Here is an 18405-nt window from a genome sequence, read left to right as displayed (position 1 = left end):
CGGACTAGTTATGTGGGCCCGATTGCATTGTCTGTTCACAACGTCTAAAACTTAATCTTTCTTTGTGGGTTTTGTAGTCTTAAGTCATGAATATAAAGCCAGAGTCAAGTTGATTCTCTTCAGTCAGTCAAACAAGCGATCTCGAGTCTTCAAATTTGCGACTAGAGTGTGACTCCCCTCTGGCATTAGACAAGTTATGAATGGATACACTGTCACACTTTGTTTCAATCTTTCCCATACAGCAGATACACACACCATATTTACTGTTCAGATACACAGACACACTTGATTTTAACATGCATAGAAACATCAGATCTGCTGGATGAATCTTTCTCCTGTGTCTCTTGGAGTTAGTAGGTGGGTGTCTTTTTGTTGAGATGCTCTAAATACTGTCAGCTCACTTGCTATTGCTTGGCAGCCAGGCAGAGTGTGGGAGTCTACAGTTTTCCTGTATTGGCTGTAATCCATCAATACCATTGTAGCCGCCACATCATGTAGGATTCATGTCACTTCGGATTTACTCCTCTGTGGTAGTGTTTTTTTTTTCTGGTGTGTTTTAGAAACCACAAAAATACGGCAACGTATGAGAAAGTGGCCATTCCGAGCTTTAAAAAAACAAAACATGATGTGATTCACTTGTGTACTTGTTTAGTTGCTACACTGTTTCAGCTCTATCATATTCCACAGAAGGTCACAGGTTGTGCCTTGAATATTAAACTAAAATCTTGATCTGTTGGGAGCACTACTTCTTATCTGAACATCCCCTACTGTAAAAGTCCAGTGTGGAACATGATTTAGACAAATCTATTGGTAGAATATGGCAGAAATGGAATATACATATGTTTTCATTAGTGTAAAATCACCTGAAAATAAAAATCATTGTGTTTTTGTTACCTTAAAATGAGCCCATCATATCTACAGAGGGAACAGGTCCTCTTCCTCTAGCGTTTATTTGCAAGTTTCGCGGTCACCCTTAGGCTTTCCTAAGCCTACTTGCAGGTTTGTGGTTGGTTTGTGGGTCGCAGCAGGAGTAACATTTTGAGTATTTCTACCAAAACTTTTGTCTGTCATTGATCACCAAAGCTCCAAATTGAAGCAGCGCAATCTAGGACCGCTGTTTGAATCAGCTACCGAAGATTTGACCACATTTCTCTCACGGTTGTCAACTTTAATCTCAGACAGCCCGAACTCAGACGTTGTAAGGGCGCCTTTAGATGACTGAAGAACATTTAAATGGCCAGTAGAGTACAATCTAGTGTTCACACTCTCTTATATTGGAGGCATTACTCATACCCAGTGTTACCACAACACATTCGAAAAACAGTAAGACAATAAGATGCCAGGCTTTATGAGATCCCATGTCCCTCTTCCAAACACTCGGGTATAAAAACAAGAAAGAAGTTCACAATATCAGATCATTACAGGAAAGAGAAACACTTTATAGACTGGGAAATTGGTCAGGATTTTCACATCTAATGAGCAAACATAAACCAGAAACAAGCTCAGTTTATGAATGGACCGTCAAACTGAACATAACTGAGAATCCTGAAGAAGCTGCCAAGTTTTACCGTCTTTCCAGTTAAATGTGTTCAAATCGGACTTGAGTGATCAGAAAGTAACTTGCGTAACTTCCGTCCATCAGGCTGTTCGACGTGGGAGGTCAGAGGTCGGAGAGGAAGAAGTGGATCCACTGTTTCGAGGACGTCACAGCCATCATTTTCTGCGTGGCGCTCAGCGGATACGACCAAGTGCTGCATGAGGACGAGACCACGGTAAGGACAGATCTCTTCATCCTCCCCACTGACAAGAGTATACTCTTGTATACTCTATCTATCTATGCATACATATGTGTTAGATCCATGTATATGTTTTTTTATATCATTGCTGTCCAATGAAAACCGCTTATGGAGGATGAAAAAAAGGATGTATGGGGGTTTTGAGACGACGTGCAGGTGGTTGCGAGCCTCGACTCTCCTGTTTATGTCCACCTCAGTTGGTAAACTATCGATAGCAAGGCTGTCCTACATGTTTCCACAGAGCTCATTAGCCTAATCAAAGCTATATTACTATATTAGATTGAAATCTGCATAATTCAGGTTACCTGACACTGACAAGCGAGCATTGGTCCAACTTGGTGCAGAGAGATCGCAGATCTCGTCGTCTGTCGTCGAAATCAAAATGTTGTTTTTCCAAAGCTGTCCTCCTTCTGTCTGCCCTACATACGTGATGTAACAAAACATCTTTTCATTGGTAGATAAGAGTCTAAATGCTGACCAAGGACGGAAGAGGATATGAACGTTCAATATAGATTTGTGGTTTCCATTGGACAGCGATGATATACATACACACATACTGTACATGATTGTCGATACGGTGTATATTTAGTCTGATGGAGAGCAGCTGTGCTTGAAATGTCAGGTCAGTGCAATAAATAAGTGGACAATGGTAGGCTGCAGTGTGGGGGCTGTTTGTTTATGTCACAATGTCTGCTCAGCACCTGTATGTGCTATTTGTATATAAGCTGACATTCAACGCGTATATACATTTGACAGATACAGCCTGTGTTATTTACACACACTGTTCCGCCTTCGTACATGTAACGTGAATGTCTCCGGTGTTCCCTCTGGATCCTTATCTCTCACTGAACTCCGGTATCATCAACAGGACATAACAGAACCGCCTTCACAATACCTGTTGGGCCCGTTTGATAAACAGAACACTTAATCCAACCATGATCCATCACGTGGACAAGTCTCAATGAGAGGACAAAGAGGACACATGATGCAAATCATTCCTCCCTGTTTGATGCTGAAAAGCAGACTGTATTCTGGTCAAAGCAAATGAGCTGCGGCGTCTCACGTACAATAGGCAAATTATATGACCGAGATAGCAGATGAAGAAATCTCTATGACGTATTTTAGATGCCTATTATTATTATTGAGTTCTCTCAATAAATATGATATCTGATGTAGACCTTAGATAGTTATACATTAGTGGTAAATAAAAACCTCATCTAGTACAAATTCTTGTTTTAAAACCTCAGTTTATCTCGTTTATTTCACCTTGAAATTACATTTCAAAGAGCTCTGAAGTGGAAAAACTGCACACATTTTAGATATTTGGTGAAAATAAGGCTCCTGTAAGTATTGAAACCCAGTTACAATGGATTATCTCCTCAAAAAACAGACGGGCTGTAAACAAAATACCATGTAACCTCAAACAAATAAGCTGATTTTAATGCATGTCGCTCGCTGCTATATTTATAAGCCCGAAGTGTGTCCTTTGAGAATTCCGAGCTGGGAAATTGTGTTCGGTAGTTGCTCTATTTATGCAGATGTCGTCAAGCCTCCCTCTGAGCTGGGGGCACCAGAAGAACCTCGAATGAGGAGAGGAAAGATCCGTCATGAAAACACGGACACGAGTACACATGCTGCATACCTCCAGCATTAATCGCTGCGCGGGGTTTCTTTGTTCTAGTAGATATCCGTCTATATGTAGGTAACGTAGGGTCATGGGGGTATTTGATAGCAGAAAACGTCTCAGCTCAGCAATTTAAATTTAATTAATTCATTTAAACTTCATTTACAGTTTCAATCCCGAAAAGTCAAAGAGCAAATGGCCTATTTCTAGACTCACCAGAGAGAGCTCCATTGTTAAAGATATCAACTTTTATGACAGTACCTCAATAAATCAGACTGTAGACCAGTGAGCAGTATGAGCGGTGTTATACTGCAGCTAATATTACTAAGAAATACTCATAAATAATTCAAATGAGACGAATACAAGGCAATTTGTGGCACCAAAAAATGTTATCAGTAACGAGCAAACACTCGTGTGGGAGTTATAATAACCAAATCTTCCGTCAGTCCGGCTACCAGACTTGCACACTACCCAGCCATGTGATCCAGATATTAAAAGTACAGTGCACAGTCAAATATTGTACAATCAGACGAATGAAGATAACACCCCCCTCCACAGTAATGGGAGTAATAAAGTAATACACACACCTCTCGTGGGCAGTTTATTAAAATCACTGATACGCCATGAATTTAATTAGATTGCCATCTTCTCTCCATTAAACTAATCCGGTCTTAAATTCTCATCATACCAGCCTCTCACAAAGTAAGATAATGCGTGTACATTTATTGGTTATTGATTAGACGCTTTATTCTAATACTTCTAACAATGTTTGGAGCTCACTCGAGATTCCCAAAGTGACGTGACTTCGAGCCGAATGGAAGGTTCATAGATGGTGACATTTATATTATATTAATACGTTTTGAAATAAATAATTGAACGTATCAATAATTTCCTGTGCAGATCAGACTTTTAAAGATTTCTGTTCACTGCCACACACACTGCAGTTTAATATAATATGGCCTTGAATTATTCATGATTATGTCACTTTTTTTTCTCTCACCACATCCCAGCAGTAGATCACAATCATTCCTGATGATCTAATTGATTGAATTAATGCAACCCCGACCGGGATAAGTGGCATAAAAACTGATGAATAGATTAACCAGTGAAATATTTGTGAATGAAATGTGAAACTTTTACGACGACTCCTGAGCTGGATTGAATGCCTTTTGAAGACTCGACCTAACAAATGTCACTTGCAGTACCTGTTTGACGTGATGATATGGTGTTGCCAAAATGTGTGTGCAGCACAGACGTAACACCACATACTACTCTCGCTTCATAATTCCCTTCTTTCTGTTGAAGAACTGCTTGCGTTGTGTGTTTCTCTGCCTCTCCTTTGTCTTGTTTCTGTGAAAACACACAGACCACACTCTGAAAAGACAACAGCTCTTGGTAAACAGAGTCCTGTCCTCCTGCCTCTAAACACTTTCTTTTCAGCACTAGAGTTTTTGTTTGTGTGTGTGTGTGTGTGTGTGTGCGTTTGGGGGCGGACGGGGTGGTGTCACGTAAAGGAATTGGGACGCGGCTGGGTGGGCGGGTCCCTCTTTTTTTTTTTTGCATTTTTCCGTTCCTGCTCTAAGCTCCACACCTGCAGCATCTCTGGCTCCTTCCGCTCCTCCTGTCGCTCTCGCCATCGACTGTCCTCTCTAACCAATCAGCAGTCAGATCTTCTGCAGACGCTCCGCCCACAGACAGGTATGAACCCACCCGATAGGTTGATACACTCACCGCGAGTTGGAAGCAGTTCCTCTTTCTGATTGTGAACCAAAGAATTCAAGCATGTTTGTGTGTCTTTGTACAGCTTTGTATCTATCTATCTATCTATCTATCTATCTATCTATCTATCTATCGCTTCTTTAAATGTGTCCTAAACTAGAATATAATGGATCATAACCACAGAAGAGAAACTGCTTCCAACTCTTTTTTTTTTTTTTTTTTTTAAAATCAGAGTCAAATCTGTTTTCATTACTAGGCACGCGCTTTAAAAAGTAATGCCAACAGTTGGTGGTAATTAATCATAACAGACAGATTTATGAATCACATTTTTTCACTAAAGAAGTGCCTAATGATGAAAAATATAAAACCGTTTTCATATTTTTTTTTAATTTAAGATTTATTGTATCAATCATAGTTTTCAATCAGTTCAACTTTTCATTCTTTTTTTAAGCGTTTAAGCTTAATTTCAGATGTTTTGTTTAGATGCACTCGACTGAACACATCCTGTGAAATCATAAAACAAATAGAAACACTGTTGACACCGTAGATTTAATATTTGGTAGCCAAACAAACACTATAGACTTCAGAGAGATTCCTACAACTCTCTATTAGAAGTTTTGTCCACTCTTCTTTTACAAACGTCTTCAGTTGTCTCAGATTTGAAGGGTGCCTTCTTCCAGCTGCTGTTTTCAGATCTGTCCACTGATGTTCAGTGTGATTTAGATGTGGATTTCTTGCTGGCTCACTGTACAACAGTTCAGCGTTTTATTTTCAGGAGATGGACTTTCAATTGTTACATTTTCTGCCATTCATTTTGTTTTGTTAATTGGTACACTGCTACCTTTATATATTATTACCTTCACAAACGTGCTGCCTCCTGCTCTCATAAAAGGTTTTAGAACAGCCAACATACTCAGAGCAGAGAGCTTCTCTTCAAAGCGTTACTGAACAGCGCCCCTAGTGGTGAGAAACTCCACTCTGTACCTTTAAGTTATCGTTTTTTACTACAGTTTTTGGCAGTTGCTCACAGCTTAAAAGCTAAAAGTGCATGGCTTTGTTTCCTGCAACAACCAGCTTACTAATAACTTCTGTTACTATGTGTTGGTACACACACACACACACACAAATACACACCATGCAGAAGGAAATGCTCCATAGAAAAGAGGAACTCAGTATTTCTGTTCTGCCTTCTGATTTTCATTTACTCGATTCCACTTTTAATGTTGCGTGTGTTCTCTGATTTGTGCATGTGTTTTCTGAACATATAAGCCTTGATTCTGTATGCCTTGTTTATTTTATTTGGGTTTGTATACTTGTACTTGTGTTTGTGAGCATGCAGCTGAGTGTGTTTTTTAAAGCCCAGTTTAACCCTCGCTAATGCCTCTTCTACAGAACCGCATGCACGAGTCTCTGAAGCTGTTTGATTCCATCTGTAACAACAAGTGGTTTAAAGACACCTCCATCATCCTCTTCCTGAACAAGAAGGACATCTTTGAAAAGAAGATCACCAAATCACCGCTGTCCATCTGCTTCCCCGAGTATACCGGTACATATCCGTTTGAGATTCATAGTTCATACTATATACTGTATATTTGTATTTGTGTGGCAATCCTTCACTCTGTATTTCCAGGTATTTAAAGAGTAGTTCAATATGGAAAGACTAAAACTTTTAGATCAAAGAGTATTTTAACACCAAAACCAAATAAAAATCTGGGCGTAGTCCTGGGTCGCTGCCTTGAGATTTTATGACATTTACCTTTTACTCAAAATAACAAAAGGCGACTGAAACAAACTTGCACATGCAACAATCCAATAAAAATCCCATCCGCAGAAGTCCAACAACCAAAAATACAGAACTAAGGTGCACTAGGACACACATGGACTAAGTACTAAGGAAGTAAAGTAACAGAAGACACCCTAGGAAAGACTAGAAATCCAAAACCATGACACCACAGCTCGTTTCGATTTTAAGCCCTGACCACTGCCATTTACATTTTCTACGGTCATGTGGTCAGATTGAAATCATTGATTTGAGTGACGATAACAATTGAGAATCATCTACCCTGCTCTTGAATTCAGCACTTGATAACCTGGCCGGTCGGACAGAAGGTGAGATAGAAGAGTGACGGCGACAGAAACGAGCAGATCGGCTCAAACTCTGTGGAACAAAACAAAAGGATTAAAGTCAGAGAAGTAAAAGAAAAAAGAACGTGAGTGATAAGACAACACAGGGAGAAACAACAGAATGTGAGAAAGAAAGAGAGCAAGACTGTGAGAAGATTAGATAACAGACTGTGAGAAAACAAGACGGAGAGAGAGACCAAACCAGCAGGCCTGTGAGAAAAGAGAGAATTAAGATTCCAAACCTCTCCTCCTCTCCTCTTCATCCTTTTCCACGGCCGGACTTCATCGTCTATTGTGATGTGAAGTTTCCGCTGAAGCGGACAGACAAACCACAGTGCTGCTGATGGCTGAGAGCCAGATAGATGGAAGCGGCACTTTGAGCAAAAACGACTCCAATCAGAGATCTGACTCATTCCAAAAGCATTATAACAAATTAAAGCTCTTGATTAAATCCACTGCACGCCAAATGCATTGCATTACAAGCAGAACTAACCCTCGCAGTTAATAATGGACTTGAACTAAAAGGGCATACAGTAGATTTGGCACTGCTGTAAAATGAATCAATATACAGTATGAATAATGGTTCAAGCCGAGCTTGGCTTTAGGAACTCAAATCTGTCACACTTGTTCTGTGGCTGGATAAAGACGATGACACATTGGCGATGTTCTTTGCCAACAGTAACAAGGCACAGCATTTTATTTGTCAGTTCCAAATCACCTTTCTATTTAAGAGAAAGGGGGAAAAAAAGGGTCCACGTGTCGTATTTATTCAAGCTCGGCAAGCAGCGAGCTCAGCCCTCCGAACACCTCAGCAGAATGTGTGCTGAGCAAGAAAGTCAAAGGTTATGTTTTCAGAAAATATCAGAAAAGAGTGCTGATAGGGGAAAATGCCCCACCAACATAACATAACAGCTTTTAAGCCTTCACCTGATTCCCACTACACTTCATCTTTCTCTCCGTTTGTCTTTTCTTTTTAGGTCCGGACACTTACTTGGATGGAATAGATCACATTAAGTGTCAGTACGAGAGCAAGAACAAGTCAACCAACAAGGAGGTCTACTCCCACGTGACCTGCGCTACAGACACCAACAACATCCAGTTTGTCTTTGACGCTGTCACTGATGTCATCATAGCAAATAACCTGCGGGGGTGTGGCCTGTATTGATTCACTGTTGAACGTTGGATGAATGGATGAAGAGTGCTTGACTTGAAGTTTATCAGCGATGTCCCATGGGCTTTGTTCGTGATGTCTGATGAAGGCCGGCCATTGATCCAATTTGACCCTTAATTAATGATTTGATTGGTTGAGTGGCTGGTTGGTTGGTTGGTTGGTTGAGAATTCTTTTAACCTATTTATTTTCCACCTAAAGAAGACCCAGCATTAAATTACAACACTGTGCGTTGAATTGTGCCAGACCTCCAAATATTTTGCTGGTTAATGTCTGACTTGGTACTTCAGGGGTGTAAGGTGTCTGAGACTTGTTGACAGGTACATTTAGTGTTGCATTTCTCAAAGAACTAGACTGTAAAGTACAGTATGTGCAGCCATCTTCACCAGCAGTCCCCAAAAAAGTGGAATAGGAATCACTTCTCTACCTTGAAGTATTTCTAAATATTTTATTTGAGCTGTCGTATGCCTTAGTCACCCTAACCCTTAGACAATGTGGATCTGAATATATTGTATTGGGTCTTTAAACTGGTCTCAATCAGGTTCAAGGTCACTTTACACATAGTTTACACCACAAAGACTTTATCGTGTGCAGGCAACTCTGTTCAGCCTTTCAAGAAGACATTCGGAGAAAACGTGTAGTCATCAGCAAAGAAACTGTTTTTCAAAAATACCTTTTGTGCATGCCTCCTGTGTTGTGTAATTTTGTTTTCTGATGACAGTCCTGCTTTGTGCTGTATAGTGTCTGACTGTATTGTTGCAATAGGTCATGCTCTGTTAAATACCGGGCTCCAAAAATGACCACTATTCAAGAAATAAAGACGATATTATTAACTAATTCATCACATGAACAAATAGAGAAAAAAATAGAGTAAGAACTAATAATGGTTATTTAATTAAATATAACTCAATATTAGGCTTTATTTTAGCTGTTGCTGAGCCTGCTAAGAGGCTGGCACCACATGATCGTTTTCATGTCACAGAGGAAAATATACTTCTTTAAAATCATTTCAAATTGTATTAGTTTGCATGCTTTTCTGTACTTTTTCATTTGACGATTTAGTTACAATAATGTCTTATTCATTGTTTTTTATTTTGTAGTTCCATATTAAAGTTATGATTCAACCGGTAGGACCAAAATATCACTCACTCACATCAGCTTCAATATAGCAAAGCCTCGTTTATTCAAAACCTGTGGGAGGAGAGCGATTATCAAAGTGACCTGTGCAGAATATTAAATTTTATGAGACCAAAGGTAATACTGTTTATAAAACATGATGTTTTTCTGTAAAATCACATTTCTATTTTTTTTTTAAATTATATTGTGAATTGACGGCACTTAGTTTGACTAGTTCAGCTTTTAAAACCTTAATATATTCTGCTTTTAGCTCCTTTGGGTAACTTTGAGCGACTCCTAGTGAAGTATCAAACTGGGATTACAGTCAAACACTCACGCTGTTACAATCATTTGATTATTTTAAGACATATCATTTTGTTGTGCAGCGTCAGTCACGGTTTCAGCGATGGTTTCCCACTCAAGAGGAGTTCATATAGTAGGATTGATTGTGTGTTTCCATGTTGCAAAGGAAGAACGTCAATATTACACTTAGTGTTTTGGCCTTGGATGCATTTCATCTGGGAGTAAATTTGTTTTTGGTCCCTGTAGAATATATATATTGATCAGATTTAGAGGAGGTGAGCGGTGTGATTTCTTGTTTTGTCCGTTTATCTTAAATATGAAGCTTATGTTTAAATCTATAGTGAGGACGTTGCTGTTTTTGTCTTCTGTTTATGTCACCTCTGTACATACTTTAAACAAAGAGCTGCAAGAAAATAGTGTGCTGACTGAAATCACACAATTCTCAGACGATGTTTCAAAGGTAGCATTGATTTCAGAGGGCCTTGGGGCCGCATTCATTGTGTAAGGCTGCACAATGTAATATCCTTATTGTCCACCACTCCGCCTTATTAAGCCAGAGGTTGAGCTTTGAAAGATTGTGTGCTTGTGAGTACCCACGCTCCTCTGGGACTAAGAATGTCAACCTTGTGGCTATTGTTTTAGCCTTGATGTTTTGCTTTCTGCCTCCCCGGATGGTCCCACGGGGGACGGCTGTAGGATTGAGGGTTTGATGCAGTGCACGGCTTAGGTGAAATGAAAGGTGGTGCTCGCAATTTCTAGGAGCCTAAGCCTTGAAAATCCAAAGAGATGTGTATATAATACCAGGAAAATATCATCAGCTCCACCCTTCTCTCGCTTCATAAGCAACGGTTTACAGCGTTATAGAAGCCGAGCTTTTGTTTGTCTGTGTTGAATTGACTGAGCTGAGTGTGTTTACAGCTTTACCGGCGTGAGTGCTCCCCGGCAAACAGAGCTTCCTTATTTATTCATGAGCAGGACATTCACAATATCCCAACCCGTCATCGACGCTTAAACGAGGGCATGTCTCCACCATCTCTCTCTCTCTCTCTCTCTCTCTCTCTCTATATATATTATTATATACTTATAGATATATATATATTACTATATTATATATATCTTATAATATATTATATATATATATGAATAGGTGGATTTGGCTCCTCCTACTACATCTGTGCCAACTTTTCCTAATTAGAGACTACCGCTGTTGATCAGCCTGCTTTGTATGTGTGTGTGTTCCTGTCTGCATCCTGTGTGTGTTCACAGATTGTATATAGTTACCTACATGTGTGTCTGTTGATAGTACAGGAAAGGTCAGTGTGTGTTTGTGCGCGTGCGTGCTCATGAACACGTGTATGCGTTTCACGAGAGCGACAACATCAGCCCATGGGTGTTGTGGTGCAGTCGGTATCTGTGGATTAATTACCCAGAAGGCACCTATCTACCCTTTCCACACACATACACACATGTACACACACGCACACCGAAGGCACAAACGCACCCACGGGACTTCAAAATGTCACAACACCTCACTTGTTGGTGCCAAATAATACCACCGGATCCAACCAAAGAACCTCGGGATGTTTCTTTTTTTGGTTCTTTTGCCAAACATGAAGCTTTCGCCGCTTGAAGGCTTTTTAGTTTATAATCCTCTCCTCTGACTTATTACATTTACTACATGATGTGAAATTAAAAATTCACTTCATCAGCTCTGTGATTGTTGGTTTTGGAGGCATGACTTGAACTATAAAACATAGGAATGGTGCCAAAAGAAGTTTGCAGACTTGTGGTTACACTGTACATAGAAGCTCCCCTCCTTTTTTTTTAAATGCACGCCAACATGTGTGTGTGTTTGCATATCATTTCTTTACATTTACATGCTGAAAACCAGCGAGCATGCATCATCCTCTCTAAGTAACGCATTTAGACTTCAACCCTCCACCGTCCACGCCCTCGAACCCCTCAACACCAATCAACGCCTGTCTATACTGTATAGATTGCTTACAGCAAAGCCTACAAACGGTTTTGCATGTTTGTGTGTAAGTGTACATGTGTTGTATTTTACTGAGCAAGTAAAATATATCTGCTGTATCGCCCTCACTGCTGTGATAATTTATTGAAAGTTGTATTTATACAAGAGAAACAATAATAAAGCACCACATGAGTAACTTCATCTTGTGTGATTATTTTGTGTCTGTGAAAGGCACGCTATTAAGATTCCCCGTGCAGTTTTGGTCGCACATACACAAAAAAAAAAGGTATCGAAACGAGCGGCTTGGCCCGGGGGAAGCGTGGCGTGACTTTTCTAAGCGTTTCCGAGATAATCGCCAAAGAACCACGGCAAAATTTAACGTGTTCATCGCGTTATTTAACATGTTAACCGCTCTCACGGCCACAAATTTCTCTCTACAGACGTTATTTTAAGTCAGAATTGTAGGTACATTTGTGGTCGTCTCTCAGATAAAACTGCTGAAGCTGTCAGACTTATAGTTTTGGCTCTAAATGTGCAGATGCGCCAGGATCACCCACCAGCTTACCCCGTTTACTCCCATATTAACTGAGAGCAGAAATTTCTGGAGAACAGCAAACACAACACTTCTTTTTCACACTCTAGAGTTCACATTTTTTAACTTTAGCCACTCAAATTTGGCATAGACGTGCTCAGGAGGATGAGGATGCCGTCAGTCGTTTCGGTTGTTTGATACGACCTACGGTTTGTATATTATGGCCACTTGTTCGAAGGTGAACTTTCAAGGTTGCAGTCAATTGCTCTGCTCTGATTGGTGGACTGTGGAGCTGGCAGTTAACCCGGTTGCCAGGCAGAAAGCAGGCACGTTTATGTAAATGTTGAAAATAATTCCTTGAACAGTCCACTAATTACTGTTTCTTGTTGCTGCTGTAGGTTGTGTGTGATACAATAAAATGCAGCAATAATTGTGCAAAAAAAATGTGTTAATGTCTTTATCTCCCCTTTCTTCTCTCCTCTGTCTTGTACTGAAGTTTTAATTAGATAGAAAAAGGTTTATAATTCTCTCTCTCGCTCTTTCTCTCTGGTTAAAGTAGTTTTTGTCTCACTTGTGTCGAGTTTAGACTGGTCATAACGATGCTCCCTTTCTCAGTCTGTCACAGTGCAAAGGTTATAGATTGGTGGTAACTTTACCTCTTCTTTCCTCTTCTCTCTTTATCATCTTCTATTCGCTCTTTCTTCCTGTCTGTCATTGATCTTTTCCTCCTTTACCCCTCCCGAACATCTCTCTCCTCCTTATCCTTTCTGTTTAATCCTCTTCCTTTCACCTGCTCCTTTTAATCTCACCTAATCCCATCCTTCGTTTTGCCTTTTTGCTGTCTCATTCTTTTTTTCCATCCATTTCTTCCCTCTCCTCCTCCTCCTCCTCCTCCTCCTTCGTCCTCCTCCCTCCTCCACAGAATCGCATGCACGAGTCTCTGATGCTGTTCGACTCGATCTGCAACAACAAGTTCTTCATCGACACTTCCATCATCCTCTTCCTCAACAAGAAGGATCTGTTTGCAGAGAAGATCAAGAAGTCTGCACTCAGCATCTGCTTCCCTGAGTACACAGGTAAAAAAAAAAAAAGTATTCCTGTGTGTATTAGATGTGAGAAATAGCAGCTCTCAAAACATGTAAGCGGCGACAAAAGTTGACAGGTGCAGGTACAAAATTGATTCGGTAGAGAACACAAAAGGCTGCGAATCCAGTGAAACTGAATCCAATTACACAGGACAGGAAGAGAAAGCCCCATGTACCGTAAAGTGACTGATCAATTCTCCAGGCTTTAAATGAGGAAAACATGTCAAAAACACAGCGGGACCATTTTAACTTCGCCCACATTACTAAAGAAAGACATTTACAGGGCGGCTCATGTGCAGACACGCTACTTCAAACCCCACCGGGAGAGTTTCAGCAGCGTTTTGTCCTAATAGACTTTGTTAACATGCTCAGATTTGGTCATTTTTGTTGGTTTAGGTGCTTTGAGCGGATTCCCAATGCCGTTTCTGTGTCTTGACTTCCTGTCAACTCGAGCTGCTCCGTGCAGATTGACGTGGGTTGTTCACGGCGTCCGTCAAAAATGGAACCGATGCTTCTGAACCGAACCACGGTGGGGTTTGAAACATTGACTAGAACGGACCAAGATTAGCTCCGGCTTCCGCGATGCACACGGAACGCAGCGAAGCGAACAAATGAAAAGACTAAGTTTTTGCTACAGTGACCAGAGGTCGACTCCGGCTTGTGGTCCATTGCTGCATATCGTATCTTCTCTCAAACGTCCTTCTAACTTCTAAAATCTTAAGATGTGTTGTAAAACCACCTGAAAGCCAATAAGTCGATACTATATGATAGCATATGAAGGATTGGTAAAGAGACAGCAATTAAAAAGAGATGATGTAAAAGCAGAGTAACTACCATCTGTCTGACCTTAATGGGATTCCCAGAAGTGAAATAGCTTCCCGAAGCCCCCTCCCGCGTTTCTGTCCACTCATTAATCGCAGCTTGATTCAGCAGATTAGTCTGTTTGTTCTGCATTGTACCTCCAGAGTGGCGAGCCGCCGATCTTGACATTTACCGCAAACGAGTTGTAAACCATTCGGAGAAATGCGGCACTTTAAATCAAAGCGGCTGTTTACAGCGTCAAGTCGAGTTTGAATTATCGTGCGTCAGCGAGGAGAGAAACTAAATAGCCGCATGTTTGATGTGGCCTGTTTGAAGAGCCGCGTAACCCTCGGTTTGAAAAGTGCGATATACATGGAGATTTACTTTACAGCGTTTAAAAGGATAGCAGAGGAGAGGAGGCAGTGATAAACAGAGAGGATGAAATAGAAACAGCGACGGGAGAGAGAGACGTGACGAGGTGAGAGTCCAATGTAGTCGTGGCAGCGAAAAGGACGAGAGTCAAAGAGCATGAGGCGGTCACGCTTGGTCAGCCGTGAAGAGGGAAGATGGCAAGTGAGAGCTGTCTCCTGCCCTCGTCTCACAAACCCAGCTCCCTCAGTCCATCTTCTACATTTCTGTCTCTCACACCTCACTTTCTTTCTGCTAACTGACTTGATAATCACAGTAAATCTATCGGACGATGTTCCAGCTCTTACCCCCGTCCCTCATCATGTCCCCTCTCCACTTTCTGTTGACTGAATTATGTCTTTATAATCATCGACTGTACAAAACATGGACAGGTTTCCGAAGAGCTGTTGTTAAGCTCAGAATGTGGTGGCAGTCCTGCCACTAATCCAAAAATAGACAGTATAAAGAATGGACAGTCAGCAAACACGTGGATAATGACGCCTGGTTGCTCAAACAAGCCATCTGTAATGACACTCAATCTGTCAATCAATCAGTACAGTTGTCATGAACAGGGGGAATTAGCTATAAAGACCAAAACTGTTTTTTTTAACCAGGCTGTGAACCAAGTGGCAACTGCAGTTCCTCTTGTCGTCCACTTGAGGCTGGCTCCAGAAGTGAGTCAGTCTCCATAAGTCCCCATGTTCAAATGTCCAACTTCACAGCAGAAATAAACATGTTTACAGCCTGGTACAAAAAACAGTTTTGGTCTCTATAGATAATTTCCCTGTTGAGGGTGAATTTTTATAGAACTCACCTGTTCACATTATATTAAGGCTTAAAGTTATGCAGGATTAAGAGGGTGGACGCTTTGATTGACAGGTGGGTGCCGTTACAGCTGGCTTGTTTGAGCAACCAGGCTCGCAATCATGTGTAGGACGTCCATGTTGTATACATTTCTGCATTTTAATATAGAAGTTTATGGAGATGAACCCGTTTGGTAGCCAGACTCGAGTGGCCGTTCAAGGAACTGCAGTTTTCCGCTCTGTATTGTTGGTTTGATTTTGGTTATAACACGAGTATACTGACAACCTTTCCTCTCTCCGCAGGACCCAACACCTACGAGGACGCAGCAGCTTACATCCAAGCACAGTTCGAGAGCAAGAACCGCTCCCCAAATAAGGAAATCTACTGTCACATGACCTGCGCCACAGATACAGGAAACATCCAGGTGGTGTTTGACGCCGTGACCGACATCATCATCGCCAACAACCTCCGAGGGTGTGGCTTGTACTGAGCACGCCCACACGCCCCCACACACACACACACACACACACACACACACACACACACACCCTTGCAATGTCCTCCTCCCACCTCCCTTTTGTCACCCTCTTCTCTCTCACCCTTCCTGTCCTCCTCCTCCTCCTCCTTCCGCCGTCCCCTCCCTCCCCGTTCCCGTCCCTTTGACACTGCTGTGGAAAATGATGATGGTGATGATGACGATGATGATTCTGCTGATTATTTAAAGAAAAAACGAAAGAAAAATGCAACTAGGTACATATTAAAAATGAGGATTAAACTCGGCTCATATATAAATATATATATAATATATCTATCTAAGGTTTTTAATTCTTGTCTCTCTCCGTTCTCGCTCCGACTTCTCCTCCTGATGTTATTGGGCCTGCTGCCGAGCAAACAAATCTGTTTTAGTCGAAAAACATGAAACCCTGCAGCCTTGAAAACTTCTCGAACAAAGTCAGTGAAAGCCTCCGTTCCCCTCTTCTCCTCTCTCTCTTTTATTTCTTTCTCAGCTGTCTCTTTTGTTGTTAACAAAAAAAACTGATTTTTTTTTTATTATTATTACTATGGATATGACTTCTGTTTTATTTTTGTTGATCGTGTGTATATTTATTACATGAGTATCAGTCTGTACACTGATTTTTATTCACATTTTGCCTCACCATGACACCTTTTATTTGTGTCTCTTGTTTGTTTATTTTGCTACAGTAGTGATTATGTCATAACAATTAATTTTTTTTTTTTTTTTTGCAGAAATGTGTGAAAATGTCAATAGCACTAAATGAAACAAGAAAAAAAAACAGGTCGACGGAAAACCTTAAAAAAAAAAACTCGAGACCTGCTGAGAATGACAACACTGATTTTAACGTTAGTCTTTTGTTTACATTAGTCCATTTTTAAGATGTTTGTTGTCAATTTCTTCTCTTGTTTTTTGAGTAACTCGTACTCCCCCCCCCAAAAAAAAAATCGGGCTTTCACCGACAGGAAGTGAGGCTTCCTGTTTCCCGAACACCGGCCGTAGCCGTTAGCTGACCGCCGGTCGTGGCCGAGCCTGAGAGCCAATAGGAAACGTGCTAAATGTCCTATCAGTGCCATGTAACAGAGGTACTGTACTGTAGATAGCTACGCTTTTAGAAGCAAGTACACAATGTTATAACTCTACCTTCCTCACTGTTATAACCTCTAGATCTACTAACATCCTCCATGTAAGTAAACTCCTGGTTTGATAATGATTGATTAATTTATTAATTTATTTATTGATTGATCGCCTGTACACATACCTATCTCTCTCTCTATCTCTGTCTCTCTCTTTGTCCTCATTTACACACCGACACATGCCTTTTACTTCTCACACCTCCATCCTCCTCTTTTTTTTTTTTTTTTTTTTGCATGGCGGGTTCAAAGGGGACCCGTCCTTTCCTCACCACCTCCTTCTCCTAAAAAAAAAAGCCTCTGACACAGATAGCATGAGATACTCAAGCCTTTGTATAAAAGAGACCAGTTAATTCATAAAAAGTAATTTTAAAAAGGAAAAAAAGCTTCACATAGGTACTGTTGAGATAATGATTTAAAAAAAACAAAAATCGTTTTAAAAAAAAAATAGCAAAAAGATGAATAAAAAAACGATGGAGAAAAAAAAACACTAGCTAGATGGATAGCAGCAACAGAAGGAGAGAGATGATTGGTTCCTGAATGTGAGAGTAAAAAGATTCGGAGGGTTTTCTCGAAGGTCACGTGGGGAGGAAGTTGTAGATTTTTTGGGATGATTCTTACTTACAGTGACACATAGAAGTCAAAAGCATCAAAAAAAAAAAAAAAAAAAGGACAAAAAACCTGCACCTGTAACTCCGATAAATAATAAAAACCAACGAACATGGGTATTACTACAACTTCAGAAACAACAGACGATCGAGCTGATCCTGTAATATTCTCAAAAGATAATCTTTCTTGTGCTTTGTAGCTATAAAACATGTTTTTTTTCTCTCTCTCTCTCTATATCTCCCTTTTTTAAAATAAAATTTAAAAAAAAATGATGTTTTGCAAAAAGGGGCGGGTGTTCCAGTTTGACGGCGAGCTCATTTGGAAACCACGACGACGAATCTCAGACTGACCCCGTGTTGTTGTAAAACGCTCTGGACTGTGCCCCACTCCCCTCTCCTTTTACAGTTTTTGCCTGTTTCCCTGCATTAGAACAGTGTCCTCACTTTAGCCTGACTCAGAACGATTAAATATAATATTATAACGATATCTATTTTTTATGATTTCAGAAGAAAAAAAAAAAGAAAAGAAACAAAACCACTTCTTTTTTTTTTCTTTGGTTTGTTTTTTGCGGGGTAGGGGAGAGCACGTTTCTGGCTGCGTCCGCTAGTTAGGGACGCCGCATGTTCACACATCGATGCTGTATAAAGTCATGCTCCTTTCTTCTTCTACTTCTTCTTCTTCTCCTTCTTCTTCTGT

General features: G+C 40.6%; 1 protein-coding gene across 3 annotated transcripts in view; it reads left to right on the top strand.

Moving 5' to 3' along the window:
- The window catches only part of LOC104933705 (guanine nucleotide-binding protein G(o) subunit alpha), an 89350-nt gene extending 73305 nt beyond the window's left edge, over positions 1–16045 (top strand). Inside the window, exons 6-8 of one of the 3 annotated variants that reach the window (XM_027272654.1) lie at positions 1643–1772; positions 6532–6685; positions 15756–16045. In XM_027272654.1, coding sequence (XP_027128455.1) covers positions 1643–1772; positions 6532–6685; positions 15756–15943 — 472 coding nt within the window. In that variant the 3' untranslated portion in view covers positions 15944–16045. Of the gene's footprint in view, positions 1–1642; positions 1773–6531; positions 6686–8240; positions 10921–13277; positions 13432–15755 lie in introns of those variants that run through there. The other 2 variants (XM_019256204.2, XM_027272653.1) reach the window with 2 other exon arrangements.
- Positions 16046–18405: the final 2360 nt, after the last annotated feature.

The sequence above is a fragment of the Larimichthys crocea genome, chromosome XXI (assembly GCF_000972845.2).
Source record: "Larimichthys crocea isolate SSNF chromosome XXI, L_crocea_2.0, whole genome shotgun sequence".
NCBI lineage: Eukaryota > Metazoa > Chordata > Actinopteri > Sciaenidae > Larimichthys > Larimichthys crocea.
The sequence above is the reverse complement of the archived record's forward strand: the minus strand, read 5'-3'. Positions and strand labels throughout refer to the sequence as shown.